Source organism: Eleginops maclovinus, chromosome 4 (genome assembly GCF_036324505.1).
Source record: "Eleginops maclovinus isolate JMC-PN-2008 ecotype Puerto Natales chromosome 4, JC_Emac_rtc_rv5, whole genome shotgun sequence".
Taxonomy (NCBI): domain Eukaryota; kingdom Metazoa; phylum Chordata; class Actinopteri; order Perciformes; family Eleginopidae; genus Eleginops; species Eleginops maclovinus.
This window is the reverse complement of record NC_086352.1, coordinates 18,023,433-18,039,420: the sequence shown is the minus strand read 5'-3', so window position 1 is coordinate 18,039,420 and position 15,988 is coordinate 18,023,433. Positions and strand designations below refer to the sequence as shown.

The window sequence follows — 15,988 nt, the reverse complement described above, 5'->3', positions numbered from 1 at the left end:
ATACTGTAAATCAACCTCTCTTAATGTATATATTCTTATAAGCCCTATGAAATAAAGAATACAGTTTTACAGTAATGTTTCACAAGAATGTGTGTTCTGTTACTACTAAGGAAAGGATCATAAACAAATCATCTAACTGAACAATTATTAATCATTTACAAGCATAATTGAACAGCACCTTTATATTATACTTTACTGTTTTAGCCTGCTAATGAAAATGTTCTGTAATCCACCTCTCACTTACAACATTTTTTTACCAATACCTTCCTCATAAATGTGCATTAGCTGTAAATCCTTTTAATGTTAAAGGCTGCAGGAGAGGCAAGAAGTGGGCAGAGATTTAATCTTTGGAGACAGCCTCAAGGCTGCGTTAGTGGCTCCATGGAAACTCCAGGGGAGTTTAATCAAATATGGCTCTGTGCAGCCTTTAATCTTCAGAGCCAGCCTGACCATTGGTCGATGAACCGCTCAAACCTTTGCAATGACAATCCCACTTGAATGATGGCAACCTAAATTTAAATGAACAGTGACCTTTCATCTATTGCCTCTCAAGAGACCTCGAGGGGCCTGGCCTAAATGAGGATTGGACTTTAAAAGCTAAACGGTCAGCTGTTTGAGGCTTCGGCTTTGAAAACCATCGCAAACCAATACTACTTAACCACCATGCACACATAGGCTGGCATCTAGTTGGGCAATTGGAATATATTATTCATTATCATATTTGAATTAGTGTATTATCACCTAAAATAAGATGTGTTGGGTTTTTGTAACCTCAAAATGTCTCCTTCTTATATGCCTTTGGTCCTATTCCACAGAGTATGTTATGTTGCACTGCCATGTTTCTACAATAATTTAGAAGAGACAACCATAATTTGGTAATGTTAAAAAAAAGGCCTTTGTGTTTTTACATTACCTGATGTCCTCCTTATCTATCAAAAATGCTTGTCATGCCGTGTGGTCATCTGTAGCCTGAATGGCCTCTGAGCAAGGCAAAGGTCCTGAAAGATAGCATGCAGTTAAATCAGCTTTGCACTTGTTTGCAATCAGCAACCACAACACTAAATAATGCTGAATTTTACACACTGTCTCTTTAAGTTAAGTATGTAAGGTTAAGGATCAGAAAAAAAGTGCTTTTTTTCCAACAGTTACGTAATGCTATTGCTAAATATAGTACATAACACTTTCTGTTTCAAAATGGTCATGAACAAGCTGCTAAGAGCTTGATTAGGAAAGCACTGTGGTTCGGTGACCTGTATGGCATTTATGACGGCTGCTCTTTTATTAATACATTATAAATGTGCACTTAAAAAAGGTTCCTCTATCATATCAGTGGATTAGACCTCTTCAGTCTGTTGTGTTTCTTTCAGGTCGAACCTCATGGGCACTAAATTCACTGTGTACGACAGCGGCCTGAACCCCATGAAGAGCACCACGAGCCTTGAAGCTAGCAACCTGCGTCAAGAGCTAGCAGCCATTTGCTATGTGAGTCAAAATGCTCCTAAACCCTGTAAATCTGTACTATTTATATTATTTGCAAATACATATAGTTCACTGTTATTATAAATACAACAATTTCATATTTAAGAATATCTGTGTAAAGTAATGTATTTTTTTCTGATAACTCACTTAACATCATGTGATTTAATATCAGATGACTATAGGAACCAAAAGAGGACCCGCTGTATGTGGAATTGTATTTGTTTTGCCAATACCTCCTCCAAGTTAATGTGTGTGGTGTCTTTTGAAATACATAGTTTCATTAAGAGTCTGAGTCAGATAAATCAGATAAGGAGTCAGGGCCATGCCATAATCAGGTTGAAGTCAAGTTAACATCCATGCATGTTAAAATCCAGATGAATTTGTAAAAAGGACAGTAGCCTTAACCTTGTAGGCAGTCAGAGGAAGCAATAAATTATCCAAAATACCATAACCTTTGCTTAACATTACCTTAGCTATCAGATCAACAGAGAACAGAAATGATTTATATAAAACATTTTCTTAACTTTGTAGAAATAGGGCAGTGTATAATTCTTCAGATCAGTTGATGTAAATGTTTCTAATTAATCACAGGTTTGTAAAAGTATAGCCAGAACAATTTATTAAAGTATGGCAAATGTGTAGGCTAAACCTTCTTACTGTCAGTTTATCATCTTTTCAACCTAGGAAACCAATGTTTTAGGATTCAAAGGTCCTCGCAAAATGAGTGTCATCATTCCTGGAATGAACATGGACCACGAGAGAGTGTCTATTCGCCCACGAAATGTATGTTTACCTATCTTTTTATCAACATAATTTGTGCTGACCTTTCGTTTTTCTTTTATACTTGTGTAATTCCTTTTATATTTATGATGTCCATGTCCAAATCTACAGTTTTTTATTCTTAATTTCAGGACCATGAGTCACTGTTGGCCAGGTGGCAGAACAAGAACACAGAGAGCGTGATTGAACTTCACAACAAAACGCCTGTGTGGAACGATGACACACAATCCTATGTGCTCAACTTCCACGGCAGAGTCACTCAGGCCTCTGTCAAAAATTTCCAAATCATTCACGACAATGACCGTGAGTAACTTGCATCTAAACTCTTCAAATTAAATATAACTAACACAAACAATATGCTGTGTTATAGTCAAGGTATGTTGTACAACAGACGCAACCAATGTTAAGTAAGTAAAGCTCTCCCTCTGTAAAAATGCAGGGGGAGAAATACCCTCTGCAATACCCCCCTTTAATTTCTTAATCAAAGGGGGGTATTAGACATAAAAGTGTAGATAGTGAGAGAAAGTAATGTCAACGAATAAAGTGGCTATACACAACAAGGTGTCCTGGTACAAAAACTGTTGGAGGTAAAGGATGCAGCAGATGCAGTCTTTATTTCAAGTCCTGAACTCTGAATTGATGTATTCATATTAGATTAGTTTGGGTGGCCTCCGGTGAAACTGCAGCTTTCTCAAGAACCGTGTCATCCAAACAACATCACACTTTGCTGACACTGTGCTTCCTTTGGTGCTCGGCAATGTAAATAAAAGTGTGATGTCTATAGGAAAAGCTTTTGTCTGCAAGCTCAAAAGCAAATATACAAAACATAGACTGTTCAGATACTGACAGATAGAGAGACGGATGGACAAACTCGTACTGTTTGAGTAAAACTGTTACATAAAATTGAATGCTGTAGGTTGCCATAATTAACAATAGAAATAAAAGGGAGAAGGGAACTTATGGTTTGGAAGAAGCTTGTCCAAAATGTGTTTCCTGTTATTTCTCCTATGCAGCTGACTACATTGTGATGCAGTTTGGCCGTGTGGCAGAGGATGTCTTCACCATGGACTATAACTACCCGATGTGTGCCCTGCAAGCCTTTGCCATTGCCCTCTCTAGCTTTGACAGCAAGTTAGCCTGTGAATAGATCCCAGCCTGAAGTTCAGCAGAGAGCTGCTCCTTCTGTCCTCTCAACAAGGGCTGTTAATGTTGATCGGGGCTGGTTTGAGATCTCCAAATCGCCCAGTACCTTGGAGGTCCTGCAAATCCCGAAATGCTTTATGGACCTCACGTTTTGTGTGTTTGTGTCAGTCGGGAGGGGAATTGGACCATGTGATGGTCTTTGTCAGTGGAAGTAAACAAGCACAAAGAGAATCCACTTTCAAAATACAATTTGTTTTAATAATTATCGTCATTTTATACTGTATTAGAATGACAAAAAAAAAACACTGTTCATTTATGTAGTAGTTAGAGAAATTTAACATTTCTTTACCTGTAAATTATAACTAACATCTACACATCTGTACATTTTAAAGGTTGATTGGATTTTATGTAATCTGCCACACAAAAATGTCACTTTCTTCCTCAAGCATGAGTTCTGCTTATATACTTACTGGATAAAAAAATAAAAAAGCACGTCTCTATATATTTATTTAGTTATTTATGTATTTATTACATCTTTATTTTGTTTTATGTTGTCATTCGCAAACAATTCAGTAGTTTTGGCTCCTTGGAGTTGCAAGCACAAAGATGAGCATCCCAAGTAGGAATATTTCCACACAAACAATTAGCCACTAGAAGGTGAACAGGGCAAAGGCATGTTAAAATGTGCTGTGTACCATTATACAATCAATATTGTGTCACATTGTCAAGTTTGTGAATGTATAAGATGATGGTGCACTTTTCTTTGAAGTCTGTAGTGGATGAGATATAGCTGTACATACTTTATTGTGCCTTTGAATACTTATTCCAGTGTAATGCTTTGACCATACAATGAGCTGAGCTTGAATTGGTCTTTGCTATTCTTGCTGTCCTCAAATGCATTGGATATAAATCTCTGTAGCTACTTTGCATTCAGTTGTCTAATGCAAAGTTATTTGAGACTGATTAAATAGCTGGAGTTGTAATAAATAAAATATAATAATCCAAAGTGCAGATTGGATGACATTTCAATGATTTTCCAAATATATGTTGCAAAACACATTCAGGGCCTGGAGTAAAATTAGACTGAAAAGGTGACATCATTTTTTACATGTACTGTAGATACGCAGCAGATACAACATGCAAAGCACTCAGGCTAGAGTTTGTGCTAACATCTGGGGAAAATAAACAGAAAACTGATTGACTTACTGCCATCAAACACAAAGTAACAGGATAAATCTGCCACCGCTTCATCTCTTGCTCTTCACAGATTTGATTCATTTTACGCTCCACTGAGGTGGAGTTAGGTAAATTCTTCATCTGACTGGCAGTCAGTTTCTATATCATGTGGTTTATTGCTGTTCACATTTTTACTTAAAACAGAATTCCTCTTGCTCCTTATGGGGCAGTAGTCTTTCTCAAATATATATATAGTATTTTGTATTCTATGACCATTAAACAATGCGTAATGAAGGCAAAGAACAATCTCTGATACCGCTGTTGTTACTGTGGATTATGAGGAAACCTTTATCAAATGTGCTATTCTTGTACTCAATTGTGTTCTAACTATTTTAAATTTCTATTTTAAAATTGTTGATACTCTTGCTGTAAAGTCTGCTTTTCATACATGTGTACGGGAACCAAAGGTTCTTTCACTTTCTGTTTTTAGTGCTCTCGTTTTATTGTACAGTAAATGGTATAAAATGTGCTGTGGTGGCATAGACACAGTCCTTTGAACATGTAAAAAAATAAAACTTCTGTGAGTCAAAATATGCATTCTTTCTTTACTTTTTATAATTACATGATCATAACGTTACAGTTATTTACTCCTAACAGTAAACATACCATCTCTTTTCACCAGTAAAGTCCTGTTTTGAGCAATACTTAACCTACTGTAATTGGGCCAGTAATGTCACTTTTACACTAATGTGGAATCTAGTGGCAAGATATATCAATTAGCTTGGTCAAATACTGTGGATAGGTTTAAAGGCCTACTATATGATGCATGAATGAAAAAAAAAGTGTAAAAAACACAGAAAAACATTATTTCAGTTTAAAAGATGCTATCTTTATTGTGAGCCTAGGATTTTTACAACAATGTGAACAATAACATTGATTTTTAACCTTGCCTAAGATAATATTTAAGGAGTGGCAGTGTTATGTGAAACGATACATGGTTCGGTTTCACTCTAGCACTCTTGACACACAACCGTTCCAACAATACGGAGATGGCTGACCTGGGAAAAACAGACATTAGGTATTAAATCCCATAGTTTACTTGTGAGTAAGCAAACAAACTGTGCTTGTCTTAAAAATGTTAATGTTGAAAAACTGCTCATATTCCATAATAGATACCAAAAATGTTTGTGATAAATAGTTGATGACTTAAAAACAGCTGTAAACTCAATGTTTTAACTAAAAAGTAATACCTAAAACATTTCAAGCTATAATTTATTTCAGACAAAAGCTGACATGTGTTAGACCAAATGTCCATAGGCGGACATAAACAGTTGGGTCAAGTGCGAAGGATTGATTTCTCTAAAACCGTAATCCCATCAATCACTAGAACCAGCAATAAGAAAAGCAGATACTGACTTCACGTTCACATTTATTTGCATATTGACACAGTTTGTTGCAATGCTACACTGCTACCAATTAGCAAACGTCTTATAAGCCACACCCTCCCCATGCTTTGATTGGACTCCTGCAGTGATCTTATTTCCACAAGGAATGTTGCAGGGAGGGTATTTTTAAAGCTCCCTTGATGTTGTTTATCATGTTGTTGTGCATTGTAAACTGATATGCCGTATTACCACAAACAAGGAGCATTACCCATGAGAAGAACCATATTAGACCACAAGGTGGAGCCAGATATTGACTGACAGAGGTACTGTATTCTTATTAAGTCCTTCACATACTGTATAAACAAAGTCTTAATTCTCTGTTCCTGGTTTCAGAACCCATGGATTCCCTCTATTTGTAATACACTGTCTGTATATATTCAATCTCTTTTGTAGATGTATTTTCTTCTCTGTGCAATTTGTGACGTACTATTGCGTGTTTTATGGTATGAATGAAAGAGCACTTATCATGTGAAACTGCTGCCTTCCTGTCCATGTGGCCATTACAAAATGATCTCAATTGTTCTTAATCTGGATAAATAAAGAATGGAATACAAATCAAATCAAAAACATTTACATTTTCTGAATAAAAAGTAATAACAATAGCTACTAAAGTAATCTAAGGACATCTTAAAATAAACTTCATTGAAAAGGTTCTGCTAACCCACACAGGTCAACCTTATGTATTAAAGTTGGGCCATGTCAACAATGAACAAATACAAATGTTTAAGTCTCCCATCTCCCTCAGGTCCAATTACAGCAGGGGTGTCATACATACGGCCCGGGGACCAATACCAGCCCGCCAGAGGGTCCAATTCGGCCCACGGGATGACTTTGCAATGTGTAAAAATGTAATTGTGCAATAAAATATCAGTTGGCTGCTTAGGTTCAAAAGAGTTTGGTTTGGTGGAACCCTATTGTTCAAGCACTGCCACAATTTTTACCTATTTTCTTTATGTATACATTTTATTTACAAGGCAGGGGGATGATTTAACCTTCTACCTTAATAGCCTCAATTGAGTGTGTATTGTGGTGTGTCAAGATTACTACACAGATGTTGTTCAGTTCCAGATAACAGTCACTAAATGTTTTTGTAGATAAACTGTGATCTGTAAGGTGTAATGCACCTTTGTAAATGATAAACTGAGGGATAAAATAGATGAAATTGCACTAATGTTTCTTAAGACATTTAAGGTTGTTCATATATATATATATATACAGTATATATATATATATTTTAAAAGTTAATTAAATGTTGAACATTTTCAATAAGTACTTTTTTGCACTGAAACAAAGGGAGCAATTTTTCATTATTTATAGCTTACTGAGTTTTGTTTTACTGACTCCACCCGATCCAATCGGGCTGTATGTGGCCCCTGAACTAATATGAGTTTGACACCCCTGAACTACAGGGAGATGGGAGATGTCAATCAAGTCCTTCATGTTTACACTAAAGAGAGTCTAATCAGGCAAATAAGTGAAAACACTTATTTGGAACTTTACCATAAAGAAGACGTAAAAGGAGACTATCCTTTTTATGAAAGTATCCCTTCAGAGCAGCATTGGATGTCTTGATTCAGCCTGGGTTATATATTTTACACATATGAGGGATCAGTAGTAATAGTAAACTTGAGGAACATTTAGATGACTGTATGTTAAAAAAAAAAAAAGTGTACGTAATCTGAAAGGTCCTTTATGTTTCCCTCCTGTTCCGCATCCTCAGCCCACTCACCCCGACTTCTTGAGGCATGTCAGCATGTATAAGACCTTCATCCCCCACAGACTCTAACAATAACAGGTACTCTTCATTAAACTCCTCAGCTTCCTCCTCTGGGTTGGGACCACCCTCACAGCTGAATTGCAGGCTCTCTGCCTCCATCAATGGATCTTCCTCATCCAATTCCTCCTCTTCCACCTCTGTCCCCTCACCCTCTTCCCCCACCTCCTCTTCGTCATCCTCTTCCTCCTCTTCTTCCTCTTCTTCCCCTTCTTCCTCTTCTTTATAAGCATCCTCTCTAGGGTAGTGAAACACATCTTTGTGTTCATTAAAGCTAATCTGCTTCTTCCCGTCTTTGAGACACTGTAGCTCTCTGCTCAACTCCAAACCAAGTCGCTCCGGCCTTCTTTCTGGAGCAAGGAGGGATGAGGGAACACTGAGCAACTGCTTTTTCTCTGCTTGCTCTTCTTCTTCCTCCTCCTCCTCTTCCTCCTCCTCTTCCTCGTCCTCTTCCTCTCCTCCTCCTCCTCCTCCTCCTCCTCCTCCTCCTCCTCCTCAAAGTACTGCTCTATCCCTTCCTCTATTTCATCCACTTCTTCCTCTTTATCCTCAACGTCCTCTTCTTCCTCTTCATCCTCTTCGTCCTCTTCATCCTCTTCCTCCTCCTCCTCTGCCTCTTCATCCTCTTCTTCCACTACAGATAGTTTCCTTAAGTTCATCTCTTCCTCCTCTTGCTCCATCCTCTCTGCAAGGGCCTCGGCGGTGGGCTGGTAGGTGGGTACCTCCAGCGTAAAGATGTCCAACTCACGGCTTTTACAGGGCTCATCATACTCTGGGTAGGTCTCCTCTGGGTAACCTGCATTGGTGTACAAATATATTCAGTATGAGATGTGTTGCATGAAAACAGCTTTCATTGCCCTGGAGAAAAAATCTGATGCTGCAACAAAGTGAATTTCATAAAATTATGTGAGGAGTTGAAGATTCAGATTCAGATTTAGGCATGTACCTTCCCAGTCTGAACAGTAGGAGGTCTCCTCAGCCTCCATCTCTGGGGTGGCTGCCTCCATCCGGCCCTCTTGTATCATCAGTGAGATCTGTCTGAGTTGCTTGAGTAATTTTTCTTCCTTCTTTGACATCGAAGTTTTACTCTTCTTACTTCTTCCACTAGAGAGCAGTAGAGAATGAAGCAAATTCACTCAACATAGCAATGCTCTGCTACATCAAGCTGTGACAGATTAGTAAAATGTTCTTGTTTACATTTGTATTACATTAAAGAGACTGATAAAAAATTACTTAAAGTAGACTGCGTTATTGAGTGTGAGTCGCTGTTTTTGTAGCTTTCCAAATATAATGATTTAGTATGTGCATATCCAAATACGAGTATTTTCCAATATACTAGTAACAGTATAGTTTCTCTTTTCATTTACATCGATTCCATTTCGTAAATCTGTATGCGATTACAGTTTGTGTAAAAAAGGAATCAAAACAAAGTGGCTGTTAGATAAAATGGCCTTTCAACCTTTGAATAATTTTCCCTTTAATCTTTAGGCCTTTCATTTCCATGCCAGGTCTTCACAGATTTATCCTAGTACCGTACAGTGAAATGAAGGATGTTAAGACAAAAATAATTCTTACCTCCCAGAACCACGACTCTTCCCTGAGACAATCCTCTCCATCTTCTTTTCTGTTCGCAGAAGCTTCTGCTTAAGCCTAACAAGCTCAACATCGGGTTCTATAAGATTTACACAACAATGTTTTAACATCAGAACATAATGCTTTTTATGTAAATGTGCACACTTTAAGGTGTGGTGGATTTATAATACTGCAGGCATATGTTTCATTGAATATTCTTTGTTAAGCAAGGTCAAATGTTACCCCACAATGTCCATGAACATTTAAAAATACATTTCTAGCAACCCAAGCAATGTTTACATCTATCAAGGAAGCACATTTCTTTTAGAACAACACAAATACGATCAATCCATTGCTGCGAGTACTTACTAATTTTATTTTCCATGTTTGCCTTACAGTAGGATACTGTAGTGTAGTCCCTTGATTTAGTAGTATTGTTCTTAATTGTCAGCTGTGAACACCAAAACACAATTATAATAAGCATAAAAGAGCATAACAATAATGTTGGGTAATTTTAAACAATCTAATAATTAAGTTGCCAAATAGGAAGTACAAGCATGGTCACGGAGATCACTATGGCCTTCATCATTAGTATTCATTAGACATAGTTATTATTCAGTATACAGTGTCAAGCTGATTGATAAGACTTGTAGCTACTCATATACAATATTTTATACAAATGTATTTTGTTTTGTGGTTTCATAAAACCTGCCTACCAGGTTAGTTATACTCACCTTATAGATTATATAAACAATGTAAAGTAGTATCCCAAAGCCGTATATGGGTATCACTTGACCCATCAGGTTGTGTTTTTTGCCTTGTCCCATGCCTTTGAATTTCGCCATGACCTCAGCACTGTGTGTCAATGAGTACACAGAAGGATCCACACCCCAGCGCTCTGGGTCCTCTGGCAATGACAGCTGATGAATCACAGGAGGGTAGTACCCGGGTCCAACTGGAGGAGACAAAAATCATCAATTTATATCTTATCAGAGATCTTGTAAATATCTCACAACAACATCTTCCTAACCCAGAGGTACAATTAGGCTAGCTCATTTAAGAAATTATCCATACAATTAGAAGGACATAGGCTGTATTCTTCAGGGACTCAACTTTTAAGGAAATACATTATTTGTGTGACCACGCCTGCAAGTTTCCCTACATTAAATGTATTTTCCAGTTGGTCAAATTAAATAATTCACTGCTATCAGGCACTGATGAACTGTAGCTATAAAGAGAGCAGTACTGGCTCAGTATTTAGGAACAATGTTCTTTTTGCTCAGGCAGTAGATAGTATCCAAGATTTTTCATAAAGATGTGTGATTCAAATTGTGTAAAAAAAATAGGCTGCAACCATATTTTAAATTTCTATAAAAACATGTTTGACAACAGCATTTTATACAAATTAGGATCCAAGTAAATATCTCTATTTCCTGTTCATTCCTTTATTTGCCGCCCTATTGCACCAATTGAAGGCGGTCGTTTATGATCGTCAGTCGTGTCGACCAATTGGAATCAAACCACCATAAACAGGCTGTCCGGTTTGGCCGCAAATAGGCAGATTACTGCGGTGAGGAGTTGCGTGTGTAAAGTGTGTAAAGTTTATTGTGGCCGTATAAATTTGAATTCGCCCATTAACAAAGAATATCCACCGTTATCACAATGTGCTATCGAAAAACAGCTCAAACTATCGCGCACAACTCTCGAATCACAAGTCAAAATGCGCAATCTGCTGTTAGTCAAACGTTGTGAGGACACTACCGTGCTGTCGCGATCAGCAATTATAAACATGTGAATAAACTACCATAGACTAATACATTGCTAACAAAACATTCATATTCAATCATTATTTCCTCAACTTGGAAGAACAAGATGTTGCTGAAGAGAAGAGAGACCTATCCATGGCCTGCAAACAAGGTAACAGGCTGCTATAGTGTTTTGTTGTTGATCAGGATAAAAGCTGTGCTTATTGATTGTTTCTATCAGTGTCAGTCTGTGTAGGCTTATTAGTGTTTGAACAGGTATTTTATGTTGATTGTTGATCCGAATTTTATTCTTCGACTGTTGTTGGTTACTGATCATTATTTGTAGAATATGTTTCAAAAATCTTTAAAATCCTGAGCCTGAAAACTGCCTGAATTGTGTGTGGCAGTCAGTATGTTGCTATTAACTGAACCAGTCTCTTCACAATGAACACATTTTCAGCCTCTGACCAAGGCTGTTAAAACTCAAAATATAATCCTCCTCCGAAACAAATTATCATAAGGGACAGCGCGACTTTTCAAAGGAAAAACAGCAAGAATATATATGAGCAGTGTGAATAGAATAGCCCATATTAAGTTAAGGGACCATCTCCATCTCAAGCTAAATTAAGCAAAACATGTTAATGTGTTTTAACTTCTGGGTTTTAGGCTACTGAAAGGTTACTGTACACATGTAAGCTATTATTTAAAATATGCATAAATGGCCCTAAACATATTTGGACATGTGCATGTGTGTGTATTTATTGCATTTTGTGAATTCAAAAGATTATCCATAAATGCAGCAGGCCTATATATTTCTTCCAAACATAGTCCATACACATATGATTTTCTGTCTTCTTCATATCCATTGTTTAACATAAATACAAACATGATGAGGACCTTGGCCTGGCACTCTATATAGTCAAAGTAACAGCTGGCAGCAACAACAACAGCAACAGCAGCGGTCAAATAAATACATTGGACATGGAGTGGGATGGATGGATGATGATCTGATAAACTTACCCTCAGGCCGTCCCATCTCCTTTTTCGCTCTGGGTAAAAGCATTCTGGGCAGGAAGAGAGAAATACAGAGAACAGAGCATGATATAAGAGTAACCTTCTGGCAAGTTGTTATAGACATTTTGTCTCACAGAACAACAGCCATTTGTTTAATGTCACTCAAACAGGAAAGCTAGTATCCCCAGATGTCATCCCTCATCTGGTGACGTTCCTGCCCAGATTAGACCAGATTAGACCAGCTGCCTTCAAGTGCTGTCAGAAATATTGACCCGAATCCCCAAAGAGGTATTCAACGGAGCTAGCGCATTTATTATTATTTGTATTATATTAATATTGTTATCATTATTATTATTATTATTATTATTATTATTATTATATGGAAGCTGATTTTGTCCCACACACAAATAAAAGCCACACCCTTAAATGTACATAAAAATAAATAAAAATACAAATTATTTAAACAAAATGATTTAAAAAAGCTAAACTTGGCTGGTCTTAGCTTTGTGTTGTTGTATACAAGTTTGGTGCACACATTCAAATACACAGACCTGGCTTAATGTGTGTGTGTTTTCCCCAGGAGGAGCTATAGGATCAAAACTTTTATCTCTCAAAATGTATCTACTTTTTTTATTGTTTTGCCATAATTTAGGATCATGGCTGCCATAGGCTGAAGCTGAAAAAAAAGGAGGAGACACAGCTAAGGTAAGGCAGCTGACTGTGTGTTATGGCTGGTTTAATGAGAAGTGTTTGTCAGGCTGATCAGAGCATGTTTGTGATAGCTCTCTGCTAGTAATTCTGGATAGAAGTGGCAGTAATAGCTTTGGATGGGAAGTGCATTGCTTTATGATTTCTCAGAGAACAAGAGAACACAGGCAGATGTTATTATACAGGTATGTCTCATTTTATATTGATCAGGTAAATTCTCTGGGTTTGCGTTGTTGTCTCTACTTGTTGATATTTATCATTGTAATTGCCATGGTGTCGTGTCTTGGTGTGCCATAAAGGGGTAGGGAATAAGAAATGAGAATGTTCTTTATTGTTTTCAGCTAGGACTTTTTTTTAGTAAGGCTAAAACTAAGCTTGAATGACAAACCAAGATCATCTAGAACATCTTTGGCATGTCGTCAAGCTTAGTTCGTTATTCCGAAGCAACGGCCCTGAATACACAACTAGCTTTTACAAAATTTGGGATTTACGATGAGCACTTGAATGCAACAGATGACCTATTAACCCACCAGTCTGTGGACCCTCCTGTGTGTGTTTCATACTAAAGAGCAGCAGATGGCAGTGCAGGCTCAGGTACAGAGGTACAGCCTGTGGAGGAAAGAGATCACCTACTCCCAACAGTAATGCTATGTCTGTTTAATAGATTTGTCTAACCATTTTAGATTGTAGTAACTAAGGAGGATCTAGTGGTTGTTTTATTCTCCCCAAATCCATCTGCACTTTTATCACAATGCTAGCTCACTAGAGATGATACAGCTCATGTTTTACAATATTAGTACACCCATTTTAGTCAGCTCAAATAAAACATGCTAAATCAACTTTAAACTTTTAAATGGATCAGACTTTCCAGTGCGGATAATGTCAATTATATGGTTCGTCGTTGTAATTTATGATACTATTTTTTTGTTTTCTTAATGGCATAACTTAATTATAAGAGCTCTAGTGTACAGTATGTCTTCTGTCCTACAGAGTTATGGCATAATTGGCATATTGCAACATTTTAATGTACATTATTATCATTTTTTCTCCTCTTTAAAGCGACCTATGAAGATTACATTTTGACATCAATTCTGCATTTGGCACTGTAATGATGCAATCCTCATTAAGCATTATAGACATGGCATCTGCTTTGTTAGGTTAGGGGTTTAGAATAGCACCTAATGTTGAGGTCCTTCCCCTGTAGGAAGGTTTTTGGAGTTCCCCAGGGGCCGTATCTAGGCCCCATTCTATTCTTTATTTATATGTCATCTTTAAGCCACCTATTGCATAGATCACCCATCAGTGTTCTTGATTATGCAGATTATATACAGCTTCACTTATTATGCAATTCTTGAAACCCACAGGGATTTAACTGTCATCATGAGCAGTCCAAAGTGGATGGCTCAATGTGTCCTACAGCTATGCAAATTAAACTGATAGTGTTGTGTGTAGTTTTGAAAATGCAGAAAATCTGCAGTGAAAACATTGAACACTTAAATGATTGCATGCAACAACTTGCTGGTCATTGAGAGTATAAATGCTTCGCTGTTAGTAGTCATTATTTAATGAAATGGTTAATAAGGGGTGCTTTAAAGGCTGGGGCTCTACTGTCTATTGTTTGGCACCGCAGTTGAATCTGCAACTTCGAACTTCGAGTAGGCTGGCCTGGATACCCTGTCTGAATGTGCAATCTTGTCTTATGATTATGACGTCCGGATGTTTTGTTTTCTTTTGTTTTTTTCAGTGACTAGCACTTTAGAGCGTTGCTGGCTTTCTAGCAAGTATATGGAGGGATACCTGGGGAACCATGTTGATTGGTCATCTAATACATAAACATCAGTGGAATCTTTACCCTTTATTAAACAATTGTTACATGGTGTAACTCCGATTCTGTAAGTACAGATGTAGCCCTCAAACAAATTAATTAATTTGTGTAGCTTCTTATATATCTTATTGAGCAATAGGGGCAAGATGTAATTTCTTTGCTCCTAAAATGGTCCTCTAGGGAACTACCAACCAGTGAAACCTGTCAAGCGGTCAGTTACACATTTAGATTTTTTTATTCACATGATGTGCACTTTCTTGATTGTAGGGAAAATAGTTTGAGACCTGTTTTGGTAGCTATGTAGCTGTGCATGCATTTAAATGCTTGACTTTGTCCCTCTAGCGAAGTAATGGCTATGCTTTGCACAACTGTTGTACAGCTGAAGAAACACAATGGCTGCCCCCAGACTCCCTTCAGGTTAACACTTTCAGCCTGGTTTAAAAGTTGTTTTTATTGTTTGCAATGTTTGAGCTTTTAGCATTGTTAGCTGCTTGTTGCAGGCCCGGCTGTTGCCATGTTGAGAGCTGTGCGAAGGCAATCTCCATCATAGATATTTTCTGATTCCCCTATTAAGCACCTTTGAACAATACAATTATTAAAAACCAGTTGGCCTACCTTGAACTAACCTATGTGTCTAGTTTTAAGGAATTTAGCTATCACTCCCTGCAGCTAGCAGATTATGAATCTGCCCAGTTGAGACTTCTTTCCTACCTGCCAAAACTATAGCTGGTGTTTTGATTTAAAGAATGATTTTTATTTGTCTCCTGACTGGTGTCTTATTTATTCAGCAATGTAGGGTTTTATTTAATACAACAATTGTTGTGATGATTAAAATCTTTCTTGCTAACCTTCGTCGTGGTCCGTTTGGAGCACAAAACAGACTAGTAGGCAGGGAGTAAGTGACTATTTCAAATGGTTGATCACTTATCTTTGTTTCAAAACATATAGTTTTGGTTTTCCCATCCTGATAGTATTGAATCATTTTAGCTATTACTGATTTCAAATGCTTGGGATACTGCCTTTATGATTTAAAACAAACACTGTGTCTACAGTACAGCTGAATATTCTGTTATAGCTGGCATGGATGAATATTATTGGCCATGCCATACACCATCCATAAGCTTTTAATCCTAGGAAACAAATATGCATTTGTGTACCCTCTCTGGATGAATGGATTATAGATTATCACTGCCAACCAGCATATGATGCCAACAGAGATTATGGCTGCTGTATGTTGAATAAAGCAGATACCAATGTTTGGGAAATTTTTGGCACCATAAACTACTTCAAAGTAATATGGACGTGCTGCAGTATAGAGGGTATTAGA

The 15,988-nt window shown here is 37.4% G+C and overlaps 2 protein-coding genes and 1 long non-coding RNA gene across 5 annotated transcripts in view; 2 read left to right on the top strand and 1 right to left on the bottom strand.

Annotated features, from left to right (window-relative positions):
• tub (TUB bipartite transcription factor) overlaps positions 1–5,164 on the top strand; it is a 38,491-nt gene extending 33,327 nt beyond the window's left edge. For all 3 annotated transcript variants that reach the window (XM_063880488.1, XM_063880490.1, XM_063880489.1), the window contains 4 exons: positions 1,368–1,482; positions 2,164–2,262; positions 2,391–2,562; positions 3,273–5,164. In XM_063880488.1, the coding sequence (XP_063736558.1) occupies positions 1,368–1,482; positions 2,164–2,262; positions 2,391–2,562; positions 3,273–3,406 (520 nt within the window). In that variant the 3' untranslated portion in view covers positions 3,407–5,164. The remainder of the gene's footprint in view (positions 1–1,367; positions 1,483–2,163; positions 2,263–2,390; positions 2,563–3,272) is intronic.
• Positions 5,165–5,532: 368 nt separating this feature from the next.
• On the bottom strand, positions 5,533–12,333 carry ric3a (RIC3 acetylcholine receptor chaperone a). The gene is made up of 7 exons (XM_063882114.1): positions 12,135–12,333; positions 10,104–10,324; positions 9,739–9,820; positions 9,373–9,469; positions 8,744–8,901; positions 8,233–8,593; positions 5,533–8,080 (listed from the first exon to the last, which is right to left on the bottom strand). Exons 1-7 carry the CDS (start codon positions 12,250–12,252, stop codon positions 7,714–7,716), a joined length of 1,404 nt encoding a protein of 467 aa, XP_063738184.1. The 5' UTR covers positions 12,253–12,333; the 3' UTR covers positions 5,533–7,713.
• The window catches only part of LOC134863548 (uncharacterized), a 60,190-nt gene continuing 55,198 nt past the window's right edge, over positions 10,997–15,988 (top strand). The window contains exons 1-2 of the long non-coding RNA XR_010165675.1: positions 10,997–11,286; positions 12,781–12,833. This is a non-coding gene — a long non-coding RNA (uncharacterized LOC134863548). The remainder of the gene's footprint in view (positions 11,287–12,780; positions 12,834–15,988) is intronic.

Excerpts from the sequence above, each read along its gene's own strand:
- ric3a (XM_063882114.1), bottom strand. The coding sequence starts at position 12,252 with ATGTCTATAACAACTTGCCAGAAGGTTACTCTTATATCATGCTCTGTT. Across the intron at positions 9,821-10,103 it reads TTGTTTATATAATCTATAAG|CTGACAATTAAGAACAATAC; the intron begins GTGAGTATAACT and ends TGGTGTTCACAG. Across the intron at positions 8,902-9,372 it reads AAGAGTCGTGGTTCTGGGAG|TGGAAGAAGTAAGAAGAGTA; the intron begins GTAAGAATTATT and ends ACTGCTCTCTAG.